The 26463-nt window shown below is 36.9% G+C and overlaps 1 protein-coding gene across 2 annotated transcripts; it reads left to right on the top strand.

Annotated features, from left to right (window-relative positions):
* The first annotated feature begins 505 nt into the window (after positions 1 to 505).
* LOC145996074 (cytochrome P450 6k1-like) lies at positions 506 to 26463 on the top strand. Of its 2 annotated transcripts, none has more exons than XM_083132309.1 (5): positions 506 to 545; positions 17459 to 18408; positions 20485 to 20715; positions 21842 to 22093; positions 25423 to 26463. In XM_083132309.1, the coding sequence occupies exons 2-5, from the start codon at positions 17487 to 17489 to the stop codon at positions 25590 to 25592; spliced, it is 1575 nt and encodes a 524-aa protein (XP_082988435.1). In that variant the 5' UTR covers positions 506 to 545; positions 17459 to 17486; the 3' UTR covers positions 25593 to 26463. The 2 variants fall into 2 exon arrangements, with proteins under 2 accessions (XP_082988435.1, XP_082988434.1); XM_083132308.1 differs by lacking the exon at positions 506 to 545 and adding an exon at positions 7730 to 7814.

The raw sequence follows: 26463 nt of genomic DNA, 5'->3' as shown, positions 1-26463 counted from the left end.
TAGACAAAAATGGTGGTAACGCCGCAACATCATACACAGTGTATTGTGTGCCAAATTTTCAAGTGTTACCAGTCATGTGGACTGCTAATATGCTGGGACGCAAAATTTGCGGCAGGCGAGAGATTGAACTATTCTCTTGTAAATTTTTTCTTTACATTTCGCACATTTCATGAGGATTACACTATATAATGGTAAAACATCGAACAAGAAATTTGAAACGGATCAAATCTTCAATTATCCAATCATAATATTTTTAATCTCATTAATTTTATTACTGCCTTATGACAACTTCGAAAGATAACAGCCTAATAGGAGTTTAATAGTAAAATCCTACAGTCACGTTCTGCTCAGACGAAGACAAAACACTGCCTCCGGAAACTAAGCACAGATGGTAGGAGAAAGAATACCATTGCGTAATATTCGCTACGTCTTCACTTACAGCCAAGGTCAATCGCAAGTGCTTAGAATGACAAGAAGTATAATGGAAATGCAACTTTAAATCATTCCAACCTTATTTTCGAGTGTGCGAGATATTATGTTACCAGGTAAGACTGTTAAGAGATTACAAGTAGAAAGAAATGTATGTTTTCAATTAGCCTGCGTGTGAAAATACGCATGCTTTATGCCAACATGGTGATATTAAAATTATGTCGCTTTAGTATGTAAGTAAGTGTTTCTCAACCGCCGGGCCGCGGCCCCATGCAGGACCCTGGCGTCAGTTACACCGGGCCGGCAGAGGTTCACCTGAAGTTTGCGACTTGCAGTCCGAGCTGGTAACCACCTGAAGAGATGGCCTTTCATTCTGGATTCACTAGCGATAAGAGGAAATTATTTCTCGTCATTGCTGGTGAGAAATTGCTGAGGGGGGACTGGAATGATGAAGCTACTTGCAGCCCAAGCTGGCAATCTCCTGGGTAGACGGGTTCGATTATACAAAATGCTTTGGCGACAGTGACCGTGAGCGATCAAACCATCTGACCGGGGAGGGGGCGTTTGCTTCCCGCCTCCAAATTTCGAGATTGACGGACGAGCAGCAATTTTCATTAACAAATACATTGATGTGGAAATATTCTGATTAACTGGAATTTTCCTGTGTGCGAAATGCAACGTGGCAATAAAATTCAGCACTTACAAGATTTATTTAATGGTACTGGTCAGGTTCGATTCTCGGAGTGAGTCATCCCAGGTGAGAATTCATCTCTGCTTAAGCAACTCTGGGGTCCCTGGTTCGAATCCTGGACTTGGCATGGATGTTCATAGTGACTGCCCCTTATCAATCTCATCCTCATCGCCGCGATGAGTCAAAAGTGGCAGAAAAGCGACGCCAAGTATCAAAACTCAAATCAAATCAATTAAACGCCTTTGGGATCCACCCCGCATATATCAAAATTGGCACCTGTAAGAAAATCTTGGGGTAAAGGCAGTGGAGCGTGGTGATGAACGCATCACTTACAGTTTTGCCGAGATGGCCACCACAGCTGCACTGTAAAGAAATGAACGTCAAATACAGTAAAAAAATACCACGTTGGCTATTGCAGAGTTAACTGTAATGTAATTTAAGTCATTCAGTTTTGAAACATGTGTTAATGGTGCACACAACTGCAATTCATAATTAGTATGATCAGTGGCGTGCCCAGGATTTTCGAAAGGAGGGTTACGAATACTAATAGTAGTCATGTATTATTTTGCCATCTTTTCTGCCTTTTAAGTTATTTTTTTTAGTAATACTAAGCCAAAGGGGGGTTATGACCTCCACGAACTGCCACTGTCTATATGCAGAATAAAATAGTCCCGACGTTTAATATTCCATTCAGATGCCAATTCCATATCTACTTCATATTCTACTCACGTCACGAATAAACGTGCGCTCATGATAACGAAAAACGGTTGCGTCACGTTTTCTTAAATTAACAGGCAGACAAAAATAATGGGTAAATTTCTCGTATCGGACAAACGGATTTCTTCAAATTTACAGGAGAAATTACTTACCGAGTGCAGTTTCGTTATACTTGTGGAAGTTTGGGGCAGTGTTTTCTCGCATCGTTCATTGAATTTTGCCGGTAAATCATCTATTTTTCGATATAAATGTGTGACCGATGCACGAAAGCTCTTGCATCCATTTACTTCCAGGTGGATGTAGCCTGTGTCTGATGACGTAATCCCGGTCAGTGTTTCCAAACACGTATTTTTGTAACTGAAGAAGGTATGTTTCCGCAAATGGTTTGTGGGGCTATATGTCAATGGTTCGTGGGGCAAAGTGTCAATGGCTCGTGGGGCTATGCGAGAATGGTGTGTGGGGCTACGCATATTTTTTCGAAACCAATTTTTAACTATTGTAACCTATACGTGACCCTAACTAACCTAACCTTACCGGAAATGGTTCGTGGGGCTAGGTATGAATGGTTCGTGGGGCTATGCGTCAATGGTTTGTGGGGCTACGTAGGTATTTTTGGGTGCAGTGGGGTGGAAACACTGCATGCCGAGTACGGTAGTGGAACTGTGACCGCCATTTTGCGTGTTACCGAAAGCAAAAAGAAACGAAGAAAACTTACTCGATATGTCGCAAATAGAGCTTATTTCCGTGAAATAAGCGAAATGCCACCTTCAGCAATGTTTCTCAATGCAGAATACGTAAGTACGAATATTCAAATTAAATGAACTAGCAAATTTCAGCCGTTTGTCCGATACGAGAAATTTACCAAATATTGTATATTTTACAGTAGCTTGTAATATTATCTCTAACCAATCAGAGGTTCTGCCTAAGGGAAGCGGATTCCAGCCGCAGAGCCAAAACTAATGCCATCTATCGAGGAAAATCTTAACTAAATGGAGCTGACTTACTTTTGTAGTGATTTCTTAATCAACATTGATCAATAATTATTAGGGACGTGACGCTTTCGTTTTAGCGATAACACCAAAAAGTTGAGCAAAGCAAAATTATGTTTCTAAAATGTATTTGGTAAGTTAAGTATTTCGGTGTTTCGAAAACGCGAAATAACGAGAATTACGCCATTTTTCAATTTAACACCTAATTTTACACTTTAACGCGAAAAATCCTTTGCCTTGATGCAGACCAAAATCGGTTTGGTTAGCATTCTGTCCAAATGCCAAGTGCATGTCTGCAAGAAGACTATGATTCCGATTGTTCTGGACAAAAGAAACTTCTTATCATCACCCAAAGGAGGGTTGTTTCATCAGTTGAAGCCAATGAGTGCTTGAGAAACGGAACCATGAACTTCTTCTATCAAAATGCTGTATAAGAAGCTTATGATAAATGCTTCATGTCTTTGAGTGATCGAAGTATTTCGCCAGGCAAATGTGAAATGCCTTTGATGTTATTCGTTAATCATTCCAGGGTTTGTTTCTGAAAATAACCAATAGATGGCAAGTCAAAAAGTATTGTAAAATGAACAGGAATGTTATTTTGTACATAGATATTAAAATAATTTTCTATTTTCTATATTTCTGTAAAGATTTATTGCAGCGTATAATTATGGCGCACTTGATGAAATTGCAAATTGACAAATTCGTATTTACACGCAATTAATTATTCATTACCTAATCTCAGACATTGTTCTACATCTATCATGGGGTTGCTTAATACCACAACTTCCTTTTTATTCAACATTCCGAGGAATTTCAACGTTTATTTGGAAATGTAACATAAATTGGTATCAGTGAGTATGGATAAGCTCAAGGTTATTAGAAGTATTCGCGATTAAAATTACCACCTGAGCGCTAGTGTCGCTTCCAATATAGCCGCTCTAAGTAGGATAAATCTTTGTTTACATTCAGCAGCAGTACAAAATAGCAGCGTGTTGCCATGACTGGTATGGTAGAAAACTTTTAAATTACGCATTATTTTTAAATATTGCGAATGCGATGTGAATTCCAGGTACTCCAACAAACGTGAAGCTGTACTGAGAACGAAGCATTTAATTATCATAGGCAAAAATAACACGGAAAATGCAGACGAAACTATGTATACGCACTGGTTGTCCAAAGCAGTGCTGTATCATCTGCACGTCATGTTGTAACTGGGGTTCTCGGAAATTATTTGAAAATAAAGGAATTGAAATTGACCTGTACTTGAAAAGCAGGGACAGGAGAAAATTGCGAACATATCGTTGCAGTTCTTTCTCGAAAGAGAAAGGCTGGTTTAATAATAAAATTCATGATTTCATGACCAGGCTATACTCACTGAAAAAGGACATAGTACTGAATGAGACAGTAACATTAGCATGTCCACTTTTTTTTCTGGTTACATTTGACATTAATTCATTCTCAAACTATTTCCATCTTCTCTCTTAATCGACTTGCACCTATTTCAAATTTTACACATACGTAATACCGGTAATACATGGACGCATTGGGTAAGACGCTTCATGATTTTTCGAAAAAAAATAATTATAAAGTACAATTTAAAACTTTATTTTCATGGTAATATATATTTATCTCTCGAAAATAAAGTAAGCAGACTCGTGCATTCTTCGTAATTTCCTTGCCGGATTACAGTGTTATATCCCCCATACCAATCTTATGTCAATTACTTTTTCCCTGATTTATTAACAAATTTCATTTTGTTGATTCCATGGGGTGGAAACACATGGAAACTTTTAATTTGTTCTGACCCATAAAACGATTTAGAGCAAAAAAAAAAAAAAACCTGAACAGTAGACCTTACTCTCTCGCATATTCCCCATGCTTTAAACGACTTCAACACAACGTATCCTACTTAGAGTACTTCCTAAAAATCCCACCAGATGGCATATCGGTTAATTTTAATCGCTAATAGGATAAACGTATGTACGTGAAACTCCTATTTCTACGTGGTCACGTGATCAGATTGGATGGGTCAGATTTGGTACGTATAAACTTATTGTAAAGTTCATTCATGTGTGACTGTGTTTTTAAAAGCATACAATCTTTACAATCAATAATATCAACATATAAATAAACCAAAAGTCAAGTGGATTATCAGTTTGTGATTGTGTATCAAGATTATGCGTGAACGTCCGAAAAGTAGGGGGGCAACGGGGGTTACGTCTTCCATGTAAGATGATTTTGTGATTTGATATTGACATTGAATGTCAACCTAAAATTATATGAATCGCATACATGATTTAATTTAAGCCAGTATTTTATGTTAATTATGAGAAGTATGTTGCATGAACGTAACTTCAAACTGAATGCGTGTTTTTTAAGGGGCCAATACGAACAATATTAACGAATAGCGTTCCGTGTGAGGTTATACAATTCTCTCATAACTTACACATTCCATATTCACGATTATGAAGTAGTATCTAAACAATAGCTTTTCCTTGGGTATGTTCACATTGCATTGCAGAATTATCGTTGGTTTTATATGTCCATGAAAAGCGGAGTCTTAGTACGCTAAATGATGTAATTTTTTCTTAGTTTTGGAGATGACAAGGATCTGTTCTACGGCATTTCAGCATTATGTGTGTGACATTTTACACACAAAATTTAAGATTCCAGACATGAGATTGGATTAAAATATTCATAATGAACTGATTTCATAGAATTATTAAGTACTTTGAGGTATCTCTTAACAAATGAAAAAAATGAGTATGATGGTATAGGCTTAATGCATGAAAGCATTAATGATAATGTGTAGGGACATTGAATTTTCGCGATGCGCGAAATCGCGAAATGTGAAAAAAAAAAATGCAATTTTGAACATTCTACACGTAACTTCACCCCCAATGATGAAATATGCATGAGTTTTATTCGCGAGGTAATGCGAAATGTGTGCTTTTCCACGAAATGAACGCTTTTTCGCGAAATAACCGTGAAATATCATCAAATTAAGTAGAAAACACGCAGAAACTGGCAATCGAGGTTGTGCGCGCAAACTGTCGATTTGTAACGAAACGTTTGCCTAAAGTTTCCTACCACTTGCAGCTGAAGAACATTTTATCTTCCATCACATCAGGCAGACGCTGCAAATTAGGATTTCCCATGCACATAATCTCATTTGGAAAACTTCGCTCCCTGTCAAGCTGCATTCGTCTTTTCCCCCGAATGTCTACTCAACTTCCAGTTTCATTGAACTTGCTAGCTTTCATTGCCTCTGCACTATGGCCTCTAAATACTAAGCCTTGTCTAGCAAGAAAAGTAAACTGTCCTTGTCCCACCCAATCGCCTCTACTGGCAATTACACTTGAAATCTAAGTACTTGTGTATGTGTGCAGTACATAAAAATGAAGTAGTTTATCAATTTATAGCTCTTTTGTATGTTGTTTCCTCTCATGATGAAAAAGTGTGTGCCAATTATTTTTTTTCCACCGCTGGTATATACCGCTGATCTAACATTTTATTTACCGCTCTCCTCAGTTTTTATTTACCATAAATTTGCCTCCCTAATAATGTGTTAAGTGTGTGACGCTTTTAAAATGTAGCAAACTTTGATTTCATTTGTCTGTGAAGTACATAGGCCGGAGGTGTTAGTAACTTTTATTAATAAAATGTGTAAATTACATGCATTCACAATTGTCTAAACCTTAATGAAATTAATAACAATAATATTTGCTTCAGTGGTTTGAAGAAAGTCCTTGTCTGCAGTGATTCGACCAGCGTGCTTCAGACAATGTAATCTCCGAATTCACGGCATCCGGTTGTGCAGCGTATCTTCCGACGGCTCGTGTCCTTAACTGCCGCTGCTGTTGTTCGCTTCTGCTGGATCCCTAGTCACGTGGGCATCAAGGGGAACGAAGCAGCCGATGCTGCCGCCAATTTCTGGTTCACCTTTTGCCAGCTAGCAACCTGCAGAATGTGTTTCTTTGCTGCCTTCTTGACGCTTGGCAGGAAGAGTGGGGTGCGGAAACGGTGAACAAGCTTCACGCTATTCGGTGCTATGATCGGTGCATGGCGTTCCTCGTCCCGTTCCTCTCGTCGAAAAGAAGTTGTTCTTAGCCGACTGCGTATTGGACACAGCCGTCTAACGCATGGTCATTTGCTGCAAGGCCTGGACCATCTGTTGTGCGTACTTGCAACGTTGTCTTAAGTGATTCGGCACATTCTTCTCGAATGTATCGATCTTAATTACTTCAAACAGGATTTTAAGCTTCCCAACGATTTGTCATCTATGTTGGGAGACGATGTCAGTGTTTTAACTATTTTTTTTAGGTTTTTGAGAAAAGTAGGCCTCTTCCATTATTTCTGAGGTAGTTTTTAAATATCCTTACCTTTTCTAATGTGTTGTACTTGACCTATGCTGGTCCATCCTCATTTTTTAACCTTTCTCAACCCCCTTTTTTAACTTATTATTTTTTTAAATTTTGAGGTAAGTGTTTTAGATAAGGGTATATTCTCCGCATATATTGAAGGGTGCAAAATGGCCTAAATTGCAACGCACCCAATAATTGTAATTCATTCAATTAAAAACAAAAGTAATTTTCATATTAATTCATTTTGTAATTAACATGAAGTAGGACCACTTTTCGTGGAATATCCTTTCTAATATTTAAGACATAATTTCTTATTAGTTTAATGCGTCTCTTGATTCGAACATGATACGAGAAAGCAGAAACGGAATTACTAAGAACTCAATCTTGAGATTAGCTACACGTTATCTGATAAGGAATGTTAAATTCAAGGACATATTGCTCAAGTATGTTTTATCACTATTCACTGGCAAGTACAAGTACTTATATAATCTTGAAACCAGTGTTGCCTAATGTAAATCGTGAACACGTTCAGACTTGCAAATTTTAGACTGTGAATAACCTATGCCGTACACGTATTCGTGTGCAAGGGTTTGGAGACAGCTGTGGGAACATTTTCCAACAGAGGCAAGTATTGATTTGATTTGATTTTGATTTAATTTCATTTATTTTACTTCGCTTCTTGTGCCACTTTTGGGTAATTTGCGAAGATGGGGATGAGTGATGATATGATGCAAGGACATCACAAACGTCCATGACCAAGCCAGGATTCACACCCTGGATCCCTGGCGTCGTAGCACGATATGCTAACCACTCCGCCACGGGGGCCGGCGAAGTATTGATTTGAATTAGTTGCTTAACAATGTGTCAAGTCACTTGGATATATTGCTGCTTGTGTGGTTAAGAAAATGCCATACCGAGATTGTCGGTATAGAGTATAGAGTTTGACTGAAAGCGGGATATCCGAGTTCGATTCCCGGAGGTTGGGGATATTTCCGACTTTGTCCCTGTATAAAGCGGCTCTGGGTTTAACCCAGCCTCTGACAAATACGTACCTCGGGTGGAGATAAAGGTGGCCAGATCGTGGTGCTGATCATATCACATCTATCCATGACCGAGAATGTGAATATGTGTGGGTCCTACATCAACATTGCCTGTATGTTCCTTCATAATAATAACATAATATATTACTATTATTAATCATAATTAGAAGAAAGCCCTTAAATAATATTAAGCACGCGCGAACAAACATACACACACACACACATATATATATACTGGGTGTACCAAAAGTCCCATTACCCCCCCCCCCCCCCTTTTTGGTATGGTATATCAATGGTGGTCATTGGTCTAATTTAATGGTATACCATCCTCTCATCATACGCATGCTGTTAAAATAACATTTTGCAAGTTTGTCTACAATTCAAAGGGGGGGGGGGGGTGGTCACGGGACTTTTGGTACACCCTGTACATAACCCAATTACCCAAACTGCCCCATTAAGCCAAGGCCTGTCAAGTAGCTTTTTTTCATTGGGTGAATATTAAATTAAAACTTTTTGGACATTGATAACTGAAATTGTCTATCTATTTAGTCGTCTTGTGCAAGGTTTTACTGCAACAATGACGTTAAAGATATATGTTGAAATGTTTTAGATTATTAAGTGAACAAATATGTTTATATTTTTAGCCAACAATAATCTGAAACTTTTCCATGTATTTATTGCTATACGCTCTTTGCAATGCACAAACTGCCATGCACGTAATAGTTTATTGAAGTCACCGATCCTTCAAGAACAAGTTTACATTTGAAAGCCTAATTTGTGTTAGGACGTTGAATACTATAACCATGGACGTCCGGAAGGGGGCAAGAAAGGGGGGTCACGGTCCCCCCTGGAAAATGAAAGTCTTCCCAAAAAAAGTATATTTCACACATATAATTTCATTTCAGCCACAATAATATAATGTATGTTAACTATTGCATGAACATGATAAATTCAAATTCAAGGAATGTTTTTTGAGGAGACAGTGCAGTGCTATTTTGGCGTAAAATGTGCCTTGTTTACCCATTGGGAAAAAATAGTTTGCTTGCCCCTCCCTGGGAAAAATCCTGCGGACGTCCATGATTATAACACAAATTTAACATATAGGCTACATTAACAGCGTCTTCGAACAGTGCTCAAATCTTAAATTAAAATTGAAAATAATGGAAGTCTGAACCTAAAATTTAACACATTTTTAATACAACATTTGAATTTGCAAATCTAATATTTAATCTAATATTTAAGCTTCCTGTTATTGGATAACAATTCCTTGTTTGAATTTTGTAATAACTTGCTTATTGAAATACATTTTTCTTTGAATACATGACCCACTTTAATCTCTAAAAGCATACAGTCAAGGATTATATACATGAGGATAACCCAGCTACATAAGCCATGGCGAAGGCGGAGATCACTAACAGGATACGGAAGTTGCTATACGACATTTCCGTTGGAGACGGAAGTTGTTAGCGCCATCTAACCGCTTGGACGAAAACTAGCAGCCTTAAACTGATGGACAATTAATGGGATCTGCCCTGTCAAGGTTGTCATTAGTCCATGAGCAGAGGCTAACTCATAAAACGATCGTATAAATTCAAGGGATGTACATTATAAAGTATATTTGTATTAAATTTATGAAGTACTGCGTTACGTCGTACATATTAAAGCACTTGAAATGATTGTAAAGATTTTTGACTTTCATGGAAGATTGTGACGCATCTCACTATTCTCAAAGTTGGTTATTGACTAACCTATGGTAACGCATCGTGGATTAAGTTTTTGTTATAAGTACATTTCGATTTAGTGTGGTTATATTTTACATTATCAACACAGGTTGAGTTTGATCGCTCTAAGCGAAGATAGAAACTCTACATATTTTATGTGTGTGTGTAATTTAAATTCGTGTAGAATTAAATTTAAGTTTAGTTGGAAAATAAATATTTCTTGTATCCTACAAATGAGTTTTGGCTGCATACGTGAATAGTTATTATTTTAAAGGAAAACCTAGACATATTTACAACATTTTGGAATAGTAAGTATTTTTTTAATTAATGCCAGTAAGAAGAAGACAATGTTCAAGGTTAACGTTGACGAATCAAATAAAAAAAGTATATAGTGAAGGTTACAACGTTACAAATTCTTACAGTTTGACATTATGTGGCTAATTCTACCTCTATATTTGCATACGATGAATTTTCATTGTGACTCCACAGTATAATATTTCTTCTTTGATAAATGTGCTGCGTTACGGATAGTTTGTTATTTTAGTGCAATGGGGAGATATTTCGGTTCTATTATTGTCCATCTCATTGCATATCACGTGGGTTGCAATAATTAAACTCCAAGGTAAATAATAGAGAAATCCTGAAATCAATTACAATAATGAACCATCAAGTAAGATTTTTAGTGTATGAATTAAAATGTTGTTTCTTGCCTTGAATTCTACGAAAACCAGAAAATGACCCAATATCACATATGTTTAGTAAATGTATAAGAAATTAGAGTATTTTCTAGATATTTCCTTTGGACAATCCAAGACTAGAATCCGCAATTGTAATTATTCCTTTTTTAAATTTATTATATTCCAATGAAAAAAGTCGATTTGCTTTCCAAGTATCGAGCTCAAACATCGATATGCGTGTTAATCGATAGTTCCTCATTGTTCGAATACGTTGTCTTCCCCCACCATATGGCACTGCTTGTACTGGGTATGAATAGCCTGTGGTTTATAAGGCCTTAGAAAAGTGTTAGCACAAGTCAATGAATAATATGCTCAGTGTCTCATCCTGCAGTACTAGATAATCCTTGATACAGTGGTCTATCCACACAACACAATCTGATGTCACCACGGTTTTTGTTGTTGTACAGTGGGATCTGATAGAAGTTAAGAAAAAGATAAAAGATTGTAGAAGAGATACTGTGAACAAGTCGAGTTGGAGAGAGATTGTCTTTTGTCTTTGTTGAATGTCTTTCATGTAGTTTTTATAACATGAAGTTACAAGTTAAATAAATGTTGTTTTGTTCGTTAACGTTTTGCCTAATTTAAAGATTATTACAATTGGCGACGAGGATAAAGATGGAACGAAGGTACCAAGAATAATGTGTATAAGAAGATTAGTCTTATTATGAATAAGAAGCTATGAATAATGGAGGTTAGTAATCATGTACAGTTTTTTGAACAGTTCGATGTGGAACGTGGCAATATTCAAACATACATTGAAAGGTTTGACCAATTCTGTTTGGCAAATAATATTGCAGAAGATAAAAGAGTTTGTACATTAGTTTCCGTAGCTGGCGGAAGAGTGTACGATATACTAAGCGATTTAGTGGCACCAGCAAAAGTTTCACAAAAGTCATATGAAGATTTATGTTCTTTATTGCTAACCCATTTCAGGCCTAAAAGAAATGTCATAGCTGAAAGGTATAAGTTTCATTTGTTGAGACAAGAGGAAGGGCAGACGTTATCTGAATTTGTAATATGTTTGAAGCATCAAGCAGCTAATTGTTCATTTGGTACATTTCTTAATGAAATGATGAGAGACCAATTAGTTTTTGGCATACGTAGCGAAGTAACAAGAAAGAAATTATTAGCTGAACCAGAGCTTGATTTTATGAAAGCAGTATCCTTATCATCAACCATGGAAATGGTAGAACAAGATGTAAGGTTATTTTATCAAAAAGATAAGACTGTATTTAGTAATGTACATCATCTACAAAAAGATAGAACAGTTAGTCAGCAAAGTAAGAAAGGTGCTTTCAAATGTTCAAGGTGTAATAATGTACACGAAAAGTACAAATGTCCAGCTTGGAATGTACATTGTTTTAAATGTGGATTAAAAGGTCATTTTCAGCAGTGCTGTAAGAATATAAATAGCAATATTTTTAGGAAGGAAGCTTCAACTAAGGTGAGACATGATGTTGATACATCTATGAAGCCTTTGTTGTTAAACGGCGTACATGTGGAAGTTAAACAACCTGTGTACGGTAATAAGAAAAGTAGGTTAGACTTAAGGAGTCTTAATGAGAATTCAAGTGAATCTTCACATGAGAATAATGTACATAAGAATCAATTATATGTACAAAAATCGGATGTTGAAATGAGTAGCTCTATAAGTGAAGCTGATAATTGTTTAGTTAGGTTGATGTGCAATGGCAAACAGGCCCAATTCGAAGTGGATACGGGTGCAGCAGTATCTGTTTGGGATGAGGAATTCCATACAACGAATTTTAGGAACATTCCAGTTATAAAGAGTGTTCTCACTTTACGGAATGCAGATGGGAGACCACTACCAATAGTAGGGAGAGTTATGCTGAATGTGCAGTTAGAAAATGGAGGATTAAAAATGCCCTTGTACATTTCCCGAAATAAATTGAAAACACCTATTTTAGGAAGAACCTGGTTGGATAAATTATGGCCAGAATGGAAATCTTGGTTTCAGTTAACGATTTCTAGGGACACTTGTTTGTTAACAGTATCTAAGCAACCAAGTTTGACTAATCAGAAAGTTGAATACTTAATAAATAAGTACAAAGAAGTTTTTTCTGGTAATATTTGTGAGCCTATTAAGCAATTTAAAGCTACAATACCAATCAAGGAGGGAGCAGTTCCAATATTCAAGAAAGCATACGAAGTTCCATACAGTTTACAACCGAAAGTAAAATCTGAATTGGATAATTTAGTTCAATTGGGAGTTTTGTCACCTATTCAGTATTCTGATTGGGGTACACCTTTAGTGGTAGTAAAGAAAAATAATGGTGATCTATGGCTGTGTTCTGATTTTAAGGTAACTGTCAATAAAGTGGTATAAAAAGTAACTTATCCTTTGCCACGAGTGGATGATTTACTTAATTCTTTAGTGAATGCAGACACATATGTAGTATTGGACCTGACCAAAGCATATCTTCAACTATTACTCGATGAGAGTGCTAAAAAGTTATTGGTTCTCAATACTAAATGGGGATTGTTCACTTACAACAGGTTACCAATGGGTTTAAGCTGCAGTGCACAGATTTTCCAAAGAACAATGGATCAAGTACTGTTAAATTATACATTTGCCAAATGCTACCTGGATGATTTAATTATAACAGGCCGTGGAGAAGAAGAATGTTTCAGTAACACACAACTAGTTTCGGATAGATTGACATATTACAATATAAAAGTTAATCTCGATAAATGTCAGTTCTTCAAAAAAGAGGTAGACTATTTAAGTTACAGGATATCTAGTAATGGTTTTCAACCTTTAATCAAGAATAAGACAGCAATATTGAATTGTCCAGAGCCAACAAACGTTAAAGAATTGAAGTCATATTTAGGAATGATTTCATTTTATCATAGGAGCATGCCAAAGTTCGCTATGAAGATAACACATCTTTATGAATTGCTAAAGAAAGGAGCAGGTTGGTCGTGGACAGATCGACATAAAGCGGAATTTCTTGAATCCAAAGAAGCATTGCGAAAAGCTGAGATATTAACTCCATACAATCCAGATCAAGATATTGTATTGATTGTAGATGGAAGTGGTGTAGGAGTTGGGGCTCAGTTGTGTAATAAGATTGAGGGTGAATTGAAAACAATTGCCTGCACTTCGGCGACACTAGCGCCTTCAGAGAGAAATTACAGCCAATTTGAAAGGGAAGCGTTAGCTTTAGTGACGGGCATTAAGAAATTTCATAAATATTTTTATGGAAAGCATTTCATAGTCTATAGTGATTCTTTACCTGTAAAATATATTTTTGGCGAGGCAGCAGCAATTCCATCGTTAGCATGTTCACGTTTACAGAGATGGGCCTTGTTATTATCACAATACTCATACACAATTGTTTACACAAAACGTGTAGATGTACCGGATTTTTTATCTAGATTGCCAATAGAGGAAGACACAGGGGATGCTGAGGAATCTTTAAATTATATTGACACCTTTGAAATTGAACCTCTATTGTTAGATAACATAGTAAGGAAGACGAAAGAAGATGACATTTTACAAAAAGTTGTACAATGGGTTGATGTTGGGTGGCCTAATTCACTTCCAAAAGAGTTTCAAAATACTGTTGTCTTACATTATTACAGAAGGAAGAATGAAATAACAATTAATAAAGGATGCCTTATGTGGGGAAGACGTATAATAATTCCTAAAGAATGCAGGGAAACAGTGTTGAAGCTGTTACATGCAGAACATGTAGGTACACCTAAAATGAAGATGATGGCTAGAGAATTCTACTGGTGGCCTTTAATAGACGAGGATCTTGAAAGGTTGGGAAATCAATGTGTAGAATGCAATAGTTTTCAAAGAAGTACATCCAAAAACAAATATGTCGGATGGAAACAAACAGATATTCCTTTTGAAAGAATACATGTTGATTTTTTTGAATACGGAGGAAGGAAATTTTTGCTATTCATTGATAGTTGCTCTAGATGGACAGAAATATGGCAGGTGCGATCGACAAATGGAGAAGAAACTATAGAATGTTTAAACAGAAATTTCAAGATATTTAGTTATCCTTCTGTTATTGTGTCAGATAATGGACCGCCTTTTAGGAGTAATCAATTTGAGAAATTCTGTGAAAAGCATGGAATAAGATTGATACATTCACCGCCTTGGAATCCGGAAAGTAATGGTTTAGCGGAAAGGTGGGTGCAGACAGTTCAAGGCTTATTAAGAAAGAAATATTTTCAAAGTAGAAATGAGGGACGTAGAATTGACTGGACAAAAATTATAGATAGTATTTTATACTATCTAAGATTTTCGAAGTGGCAACGATTAGGAATGTCACCAGCAGAAAGAATTATGAGTTATCAGCCGAGAAGTATATTCAACTTACCAAATTGCCAAATAGATGAAAAGGTAGAAAATAATAAATATGAGGCAGAATCTTGGATGCCGAGATCAGGAGAGATAGTTTGGGTAAAAAAATTTCCATCCTTAGTGCCTAAGTTTATAAAAGCTCAGGTGATTAAGCGAGTAGGAGCAAGGCTTTTAGAAGTGAAACTTAGAAATGGATTTACAAAAAGAGTGCACAGACATCAAGTGGGAAAGCTTAAGAACAACTATAAAGGTCAGAGATTGGAGGTTGAGAAGAAAGAAGAGGAGTTGGATGACTTTTGGACGTTTCCAATGTATACAGAGGCAGCACCAGGACATGGGGAACCAGAGGCAGCTGTACCTGCAGAAGCGAGGAACATAGAAAACAGAGAATTTCGAAGATCTTCTAGATCCAAGAAGGAGCCCGATAGACTACAACTTACCTTTGGTAACAAGACCTATGAATGATTTTTTTTTGTTAGAGGGGGAGAATTGATAGAAGTTAAGAAAAAGATAAAAGATTGTAGAAGAGATACTGTGAACAAGTCGAGTTGGAGAGAGATTGTCTTTTGTCTTTGTTGAATGTCTTTCATGTAGTTTTTATAACATGAAGTTACAAGTTAAATAAATGTTGTTTTGTTCGTTAACGTTTTGCCTAATTTAAAGATTATTACAGGATCCATGAGTATTACCCTGCAAATTGTCCATCACCAAGTTCGTGCTCTTTATTTGACCCAATAAGAGCTTCAAGAATTTAAAGAAAACTCAAAACAAACTGTTGACAACTTCTGCACCGGCATACATAAAAACCTGTCGCTTAAAAACACATAGGATACAAGAGTAAAATTAATGAAAATAGTCATGGACAATTTCCACGGTAATACTCATGGATCCCACTGTACATGATCATTACAAAACACGCATGAAAGACCATGCATTCTTATGTAATGAAATTGTGGAAGATACGAGACGGTGCAGAACTCCACAATCGTACATGAAAAGAATGACATGTATTAACTTCGAACATCCTTCATGTCGCATCTTAAATTAAAAGGAATGTAAGATTGGCACTTTGTGAAACTCGGCCCTAAAACACACCCTTTTTAACCACTGGTGCAATAACGGAGAATCACACAATGGAAATTGTTAGTTAGGGCGATTTCTGGGAACGATTTTTCAATACGTACTATTATCTTTTCTGGTTTGCAGAAAAAAGCGAGGGAAAATTCCTAACAGCCTTCATACAGGCAAATGCATACAGAATAATGCACACATAATCGTATTACGTGGCAGTTCAAGATATTCTTCGAGAAAACTCCGGTAGAGTTCAAACATATAGTTCTGGCAAAATATTCAGAATTTGTTAAGGTATATTCATGTGTAAATGCAATACATACAAGAAATTATAATTAGAAATTATATGTAATAACTAATTGTTCGTCACTACTTCGCAAATCTTATATAACAAGTCTTATATAACATGTATTTATTGAAGTGCCTAGAATCAAAACGTTTCAAATCCATAGCAGTAAATTTCAGGAAATGAGAAAACTGTACCTAATAAACTGTGCAGTGTAGGTGGATAGTGTTTATTAATTTCCCATGTACGAAAGTAATTTTCGGGCAGTATTTTAGGAGTCTTAGATCATAAACACACAAACTACTGAAACATTGATTGCATACAATGAATTTTGTTTCCAAATGCAACTTTCCACAATATGAATGTTTGCAGAGAGTTTCTATTAAACTATGAAAGAGTATATACACAATTAATTTGCATACATGTTTGAAACTAATAGGTATCATCCTCTACATTGAAACACACAATGAAATAACTTGTGAGAGAATGGCAAGGCAACTTAATATATGGTCGGTCACACAATCCAATAGAACGTTCTGATAGGACGACAGGGATGTGTTCATTTCTGATTCCGAAAATAGTTAACTGCGCCATGGATACTTCCAATAACCTTGATGTATATGGTGGATGTTGAAATTAAGCACTGTTCTCTGTTCTCAGTTCTCAGTATTAATTTCAACAAAGATGTGGCGGGTTTTTGGGGATATTAATGTTATTATCCAATTCCACGTACGAAGAAGTATAAGACACATTCCTACCTAGTTATTTAAGAATTGGGTTTGGACGGTTTTAATTTTAGGCGTCTTCATTGTAAGTGTTCTGAAATATTTATCTGTAAAAAAAAAGTATTTTATGTGTGTTTGTCCATAAGAATTCCTTTCAGCTTGTTGTTAAATATTCTTTGCTAGGTTCTTTCATGAAATCAATCAGATGATTTATGAAGTACTCTTCTACATTTCAAGAAGTAAAGGAATAAATCTTTAGGCATCAAACACTTACAGAACACTAAAGCATACTATGTCTCAGGCTCGGTTTCAAATCGTACTATATATTGCTTATTTTAATTTTCAGGATTCCTGGTGAATTTTAGAGCATCATCATGATAGAGCTACTGTTCGTTGTTGTCGCACTCATTGTTGGGATTTACATGTTCCTGACTTGGAACTTTGAGTATTGGAAGGAATTGGGAATCCCATACGAAAAGCCTGTTGTACTGTTTGGTGGTCTCAGAGATGTGTTTCTGACAGAGATAGATTTGGGGGACCATTTCAAGAAGTTGTACAAGAAGTACGACGGCAACAGCTTCAACGGGTTTTACCTCCTGAGGAAGCCAGCATTGATGATCAGGGACCCAGAACTGGTGAAGAGCGTTCTGGTAAAGGATTTCGATCACTTTGTGGACAGGTTCTCCCAGGTGACCGAAAGTTCTGATCGTCTGGGAAGCAAGACTCTGTTCAGCACCTCAGGAAACCGCTGGAAGTCTATTAGGATCAAAATTTCACCAGCATTAACCTCCGGGAAGATGAAGATGCTGTTTGAGCTCATGGCTGAGTGTGGTCAGGAGCTTGGAGACATTGTTCGCAGCCACGCTCAGAAGGGAGACATTGTTGAGATCAAAGACCTTACCGCAAGATATACGACGGACAACATAAGCTCTTGCATCTTCGGGATCCAGTGCCACAGCCTGAAGAATCCAAAAGCAGAGTTTCGTGAAGTGGGAAGGCGGATGGTGGAGCCATCTTTGAGAAGTCTTGTCGTGCAAGTGGGGCTCTTCATTTTCCCAGAAATTTCCCGTCTACTTAAGTTAACTTTCGTTGAAAAATCAGTGCAGAACTTCTTCCGCTCCGTTATTAAGGACAATATAAAACACAGGAAGAGCAATAATATTTACCGACCTGACTTACTTCAACTTCTTATTGACCTCAAGGACAAGGGCAGCATAGCAGATGATGATGGCGACGAAGATGAAGATAAGAACAAGGAGAATGCGAATTCAATGCTCAAAATGCCTTCCAGTTATGGTGAGTACACGATGTGAGATTTCTTAATACCTATAGTTGTACTTGATTTTTCAAGAGCTTCACTGTTGTCGTGTATATGAATCATTATATCACAGTTACTTTAAATCTATGTTGACTACTTAGTACTTAGATATGGTATTTTATAATGTATCAAGCTCGTTGACAAATTTGAACTCTGAAAATACTCCCAATACACTTCAATACAAGACAAATATACTTATATTATCAATTTGTCAATTCTACAAATGTGCAGGAAGAAAGGTAAAACGTTTAACACAAACATTATATAAATTTGATGTCTTGATACTTTACCATTTTTCTGACCCAGACCAACCCTTCAAGTACCAAATTAAAAAGTCTTCATATCAACGTAGTTCAATTCTTACTACATTCCTATTTAGTAAAGTTAAGTTTCTGGCAATGCTTTATGTTAAATAGGAATCCCGATCACTACTATATTTGTGTAACCCTTTCTGTGAGCATGCAATAGTGTGTGGTTTCAAATATGACCTATAATTTCTGGTCCAATACTAGATGTCTGTGACAAGCCGATTAAAATGGATGCATATTACGATTAGTATGATGTATGTACAGTGGGATCCATGAGTATTATCGTGCAAATTGTCCATCACCATGTTCGTGCACTTTATTTGACCCAATAAGAGCTTCAAGAATTAAAAGAAAACTCAAAACAAGCTTTTGACAACTTCTGCACCAGCATACATAAAAATCCATCGCTTTAAAACACACAGGATGTAAGAGAAAAATAAACAATAATAATCATGGACAATTTGCCGAGCAATACTAGTGAATCTCTGTACAAGAGATTGCTTCTTTGTCCTATTGATGTTGCTAATATGTACGTTTTGACACAAAGAAACATTTGGTTACATTCTGTGACCTTGTAATTGAAATTTCAACTCTCTACAAGTAATACATCTCTGTACATTGAACATAGAAGTGGAAGTGGATTACGTTCTTTGTTAATATGTCAGTAAATTTAGCTAACTCTGCAATGGACGTAAATATATAAATCTGATTAATATGCAGAGACATTCATATTTCTAGAGCAAAGAAATGAACGAAGTGGACTCACATGTTTCATTCTCTCGTTAGCCTTTAAGTTGATCTGTTATGGTAAATATCTGTCTGTTATATGGGAGACACATTTCTATCGGATATTTTCAGTTTCAAATGGTTCATACTTACCAATTGTGTATTTCGGAACATAGTTCAAGGTGCCATTATGCTTTTTACACGAAAATAACTTCGATTTTTCACATTACGAGTAATTCTTTTGGGTCCTTTCTTCCGTTGCGGAACATAGAATATTTCGCGCACAGCTGTGGATCATCACGCGTCGTGCTTGTGTTTTGTCGATTTGGAGTGGGTATGCAGTGTTTCAACCTTCTTAACCGAAAAATACCTACTTTCGTGTTCATTATGTCATCACAAACCATTGACGGATAGCCCCAAAAACCATTCACGATAGCCCCAAAAACCATTCACGATAGCCCCACGGACCATTTCCGGCAAAGTTAGGTTGGGTTAGGTTAGGTAAGCATAGTTTTAAAAAAATCTCGTAAAAAAAGAAGGCACGTTTTTAAACACTGGCGAGAACACGTGACTTTCGACGCTCGCGCCATCTGCAGGTACATAACGGAAACAACGTCTTAATGTTTTCGCTTTGCACAAAATGCAAGTTTATTATATCAAAAGTGCTTATTTCTTGTTGTGCAGCATTCTACTGTGAGAAAATACCTCCACGACTTTCAAAATGCTACAGAAACTCATTTTCGTAAGTAGTTTCTTCTGTAAAAATGAAGAAATGTGTCTCCGATATAACAGACATTTACCAACTGTTATTGCTTTTTCACTAAACTTTTACTTAATACTGTAAGTATGAGGTGGAAATTATTATGTTGTTAGTTGTCACACAATGCTTATTTACTGCTGGCATTTGCATGCACATTATTGTCAAAGTGAATAATATTTTATCGAAGTAGAAACGTTCTCCTGTTAACTGTCAGTTTTAGCAAATACGTAGTACTAATATTAAACTTCACTTATTTTCAGATAACTTGAAGATAGACGACGAGGATATTTTTGCCCATGCTATGACGTTTTTCTTTGCGGGTTTTGAAACATCTGCCTCTACAATGTGCTTCTCTCTCTATGAGTTGTCCTTGAATCCAGAGGTCCAGGTTCGACTTCGCAAAGAAATAACCTCTGTCCTCGAGGCGAAGGGAGGGAAGATAAGTTACGATGCAATACAGGAGATGAAGTATTTGGATCTTGTTATCAGTGGTGCGTATGAAATGAAAAGAGTGTAACGAAGTTGCCGACCTGATCTGAACAGAAAGATTCGGGAGCAGAACCGTTTTGGTCCCGTGTGCGCACTTTTTCCGAGCGATTCCGAACGTTTGGATGGGTTTCGGTTGCTGTCGTGCCTATTCGGAATCGTTCGTGCATATTCGGAATCGCTCGGGCATATTCTGGATCGTTCGGCTGTTAGTTCGGTTTCTGGAAGTTGACGTTGCGCAGTGACGTTGAATTCGTGCTGCGCGCGCATCTGTTCAGTTCAGGGCCGATGCAGACCTGTTCCGTGTGCCCAGAGTTTAAGATCTTCAGCATAATTTCAATAGTGTTTCCTCCATATTCCTGTGCCTAATACCTTTTACACAATTCTGACTTGTTCTCCTTCATGATATGTATTTATTAGTGATTCTTTATTGCTATTTTATTCCAGTTTCTCTCCTATGTCCCTACCACACAGTTTACTGCACCTTGCCTACCTGTTTCTGCACCGTATTTATTAACTCTGTTGTATCTTTTTTAGATAAATCACGACAACAAGTATAATAATTGAATGAGATAATGAAAATAATTTGTAATTTCTAACATTTCTCTCTATATAGACATTTCAACTTCATAATTATTTGGGGGAATAAACCGTACTACTGGCACCAGTAGTAAATTCAATTTTATTATTTTTTCCACTAGTCGCCAAACGCCTTCGAAGAGAACTTTTCCTTTAACATAGCCTACCGTTGAAATAGATAGATCGCTCTGTAGCTTCTTGCTTTAGTAAGTCCTATATTTCACTCTCCTTTCAGCTTGTTGATAATGAGTTCCTTTATTTCGTGAAAACTTCAATTTGTCCGCCATTTTTAAATATGGCATCCTTAGCGGAGAAGCGATCGCCGAGGACTTTTGATATGTTATTATTAATGTTATAAAGAAACTATGCACAAAATGTTAGCTTGTTGTGGATAAGTTCCTTTATTTTTCCTATTTGACTGCACTATATGATGAGCTAAGAATGAAATGGTGTCCTGTGGTGGAACGGTACTTGGAGATCGACAGATATCTTTTCAATGTAAACATATGTGTCTAAACTTGCGGTCTAACTTTCCCGCCATTTTCCCCACAGAAACTCTTAGGAAGTATCCTGCTTTGGGGTTCCTCGACAGGAAATGTACTAAAGACTACACAATCCCTGGAAGCAAAGTTGTCATCCCGAAGGAATTTCCTGTGTACATCCCTGTGAAAGGTATCCATCACGACCCCAAGTACTACCCAGAACCCGAGAAGTTCATTCCAGAGCGTTTCCTGGAAGAGAACAAGAGGAAAAGACCAAACTACACGTACATGCCATTCGGGGACGGACCTCGTATGTGCATCGGTAAGTTTTCGTTGGCATTGTTTGAATTAGATTAATCTAAGTAGAGGGAGCGGTAGGGGGTCCCACAAATGGGCGACAGAGTATATTTTAACCAAGAGGTCGCTGGTAAATGTCAATTCCTCTTCCACATAGTACACCTTAAACCGTATCTTGCTGACTAACGAGGCTCTGGCGTCTGGACTCACAGCCAGTATAATCCCGAGTGAGAAATTTGTTATGTGATGCCCACGTGTGTTTGTAATCGTCCCTTCATCCATTTCGTCTTACCGCCATTCATCCCCGAATTTGTAATTAGTCAAAAGTGCCAGAAAAGCGAAATAAAATAAAACAATTCAATCAATTCTTAAAAAGTAAGTTCTGAGTTTAGTTTTGACTGCAAATTTTAATAATAGGAGAATGCATTTCTGTACAAATTGTGTCAGCCTAGCCACTAAATAACATAGGAAGAGCGCCAGAGTTCAAGGCAAGCAAAAGATTGACTCCAGCAAATTATTGACTAAGGAACAAAGAGCGGAATTATTTAAGCTATTTATGACACATAGTAAGGTTTTTTCAGAGAGGCTTGACACCGTTAAAGGCTTAGTTTGTGACATTCATCTGTCGAGTAACGTTCCAGTGAGTCAAACACACGATTCCAGTGGCAAAAAGAGAAAACTGGAGGCTGAGCTCCAAAAATGGAAAGATTGTGGAATAATTGCATCCCCCCCAAATCATATCATTCGCGCCCTCAAACCATATCGTATGCCCCTTAAAGTATGACAGCGTGTCTACCAAAATAGCTTCTTCTTAGTTTTACTGAACACTATACTTGATCTGCCCCTCCTCCCAAAACAGGGGTGTCCATCACTCAAGACCGCCCCTAAAATCGTTCATCATAATCCCCAAAAATAGTTTGGATGAATACGTAATTGATGTATATTTGAATTAAATACCATGATAAACTGTCCATATTTTTTAATTGTTCGATTTTCGAAGAAACTTAAAGCTAGCACACTGATTGGTTAAATGTAGTAAATTATGTAAATATGCATATAAATTGTGTTTGTGAGTGGGTTTATAAAACTCACAATTTGAGTATTTAACACGAATTGTTACACAACTTAAGATACAAATAGAAAATTCAACTTTGGCAACCCAAATAACATGCTCCAGTCATATGACCGATTCATGTATTGTTTCACGAGACATTACAGAACCCTAGCTAGTAATTCTTAAGCTCAGGGCGATAATATAATACGGTTCCTTTTTCAAAGAACTACCCCGTTTTCTTGGGGTAAATATAATTATTATAGAACTCATAACAATAATTATGTAAATTTATCTTCAGTGCAAATTCAACTTGTTAAAGTAAAATCTTCATGTGAAAAGAAATTAGAAATGCGCATTCGATATACTTTTGTTCCAAATGATGCACCTGCCTTAAATTAAGCAGCATACTAACACTAAGCATTATATTCTAAGAAGTGATGCTATTTATGAATATCGAGAATGTCACTTACGTCTTGCAATGCAGCCATAGTATAAAACTTCACATTCACGTCAGTAAGGCGCCAAACACCCATGATCGCAACATAGAATTGTGAGCGAAGAGAGCAAGACAATTTTTACATTAATTTCTTTACAGGCTTTCAAGAATATTAATTTAATAGGGTGTCAATACTTTCTTAGACTCCCAAGATATTTAGTCTTTCCCAGCTTCTCCGTCTTCTCACCCCTCCTTCTCCTCTGCTTTTATCTCATATCGCTTTCCCTACTTTCCTCGCATCTTGTTTCCATCACACTCTTCTCCACTTCTCCTATCTCCTCTCCTGTCTTCGATTTCAGATTCCACTGCACTCTTCTTCTCTTCTTTTCGTTCTTCTCTTTTACTCTACTCTCCACTCCCCTCTTCTCGTCTCCTCCTCTCCTCTATTCTCCAAACTCCTCTTCTCCTCTTCTCTCACCTCGTTTTCCTCCTCTTATCTCCTCTTGCTCCATTTTCTTCATCTCTCCTCGCATGTTTTTCCTTTCTCCTCATTACTTCTCCTATCCACTTCTGTCCTGTATTTTCTTTCCTCCTTTACTTTTCCTCTTCCCCTTTCTCTGTTCTCCTCTATTTTGTCCCCTTCCGTTTCCTCTCTCCTCTTTTGTTGGTGTAGACTCATCAGCAATGAAGTACTAGAAAATCGATTTTCTTTCTTTCAGAAAGTATTTCTCATTTACTGATATTTTTTTCTGGTTGTATACAATAATACTTAGATTTATTTCATTCGCGTATTTCATAAATATCTATTGTGCATGTGGCAACCCTGGAATTAAGCCTAACCCTACACGCAACCCACCAACGCCTTGTGTAAATTGGGTTGCCTAGTTTAAAATGTCGTTGTCCTAAAACTTTTGAGAGACACTGTAGAAGGGCAAAACTATATAAGACAATAAGTTCAAACCAGCACCGTCAGTCAAAATAAGCGTAAAATGACAATGACAAGTAAAAATACAAAAATATCTCATCACGAGACAGCGATTTCAACAAGGGTTGAGGGTTCGAGCCCCGACAACAAGAAATCAAGTAAAATTAATATTTTCTTGTGTGTATTAATTGTTAGCAGAATTATTGTTCTTGTAGTTTACTGTTCTTACAAACATTTAAACGTACTTTTTGATATAACGTTCACGTAAAACAACATTCCCTTCACATTCATTGCTGGTTTGATTCACTTTAATAGGATCCAGTAATACAATGAATCTTATCAGTGTTAAATTGTTGGAACATTACGATTCAACTCTGAAGTAAGGAATCTGTTTCTTTATGAAGATCTTATCAAAATTTAATTTTTATCCCAAAACAACAAATATTCATAACCTTTTCTGTTGGATTAAATTTCAATGGCGGTGGCTTCACTCACTTGTGAATATAAGAGTTTCATACTGAATCTATATTATCATTGTTATATAATTTCTTCCAGTGTTCTTCTGTAATGAACGAAGCTTTACAACAGTAACATAAATCAAACTAAAGACAAATGTCTGATAAAGGGAGCTGTGTTCTACTGAAATATGACATCCAAAAATGTGTTTATGTGCTTGTAAGAACAAGAAACTACAGGAAAAGCAACGTTAAACTGCACATGAAGTCGCAATTAGCCTATCTGAGCATGACGTTGACTTTGACGTTGACCTTTCGTGGACACATACAAGTTTGAAAGTAAGATCAGTATGCAGAAAGCACTTGATGGTTTTAGATGTGTTGAAGTGATTAGCTACTATTGTACCGAATGTACTATTTGTGTTTGATGTATGATGTACATAAGTCACTGTTTTATATATCTAAAATATTTTCTTTCGTTCAGGAAATCGCTTCGCCTTGATGCAGACGAAAATCGGTTTGGCGAGCATTTTGACCCAATGTGAGGTGCATGTCTGCAAAGACACTATGATCCCAATGGTTTTGGACAAGCGGAACTTCCTGTCTACACCAAAAGGTGGCTTATTCCTTCGACTGAAGCCACTCACTGTTTAATACCAAGGGAGTTAAAAAGAGAACATAGGTAATCCACAGTTCCCCAAACTTTATCGTTTCACGGCTCCCTTAGTGTTTCAATGTTTTTCCGCGGCGCCCAAGTCAGAATGTAGGCCTATATAACATTTGCAATGCTCAATTGCTGTGTTTAGGTTGCTTGCCTTAAGTTAAAAAAATAAACACACATTTCAAATTCAGATACAGTTTATGTGTAAAAAGTGCTAAAGCACATATTTGGAACAATCACATCATTGACCAACAAGTAAGTGTAATTTCAGTGAAAATATCGGAACATTTCGTGGCACCTCTATAAGCCAGCCATGGCGCGGCGGCGTACAGTTTGGGAACCGCTGGTGAAGTCAATGATTTATCCACACACCCTCTAAAGGCTAAATTTTAGTCTATTTTACTAAATGTACCCTTATGCACCTCTAAATACAACCTTACATGGTAAATTTTGGATAAATCTCTGATTATGGTTATATATTTGATACAGCTATTGATTTGTCACTTCAGAATATTCGCTCGACAGCCAATCCCAAAACTGCTGCCTAGGAAGGGACCAATAGAAATTGGACAAACTCTATTGCATCCGCTGTTGCCACGCTGTGCAGGTTCTAGAAGTGAATTCTCGTGTGTGAGGGTAATGATGTCACGTTTGTAAAGTGTCTCAATATACACTGGACCTACAGTTTAAAGTGGGATCCGAACCACTTTGTGCCTCCACAGGGTATCGAACCCGAGACCTGAGTCAGTTTGAGTTCTAATATGCTGCAGTGATATGATACTATTATAAGCCTGTTTTGAAATATTCACTACAATATTTCACTGTACTCATTGTGTATGCATTATAAAGAAAATAGTTGATCGA

Source organism: Lepisma saccharinum, chromosome 12, assembly GCF_977018435.1.
Source record: "Lepisma saccharinum chromosome 12, izLepSacc3.1, whole genome shotgun sequence".
In the NCBI taxonomy this organism is placed as follows: Eukaryota; Metazoa; Arthropoda; class Insecta; order Zygentoma; family Lepismatidae; genus Lepisma; species Lepisma saccharinum.
Note: the sequence above shows the minus strand (reverse complement) of the source record. Positions and strands in the feature narration are given on the sequence as shown.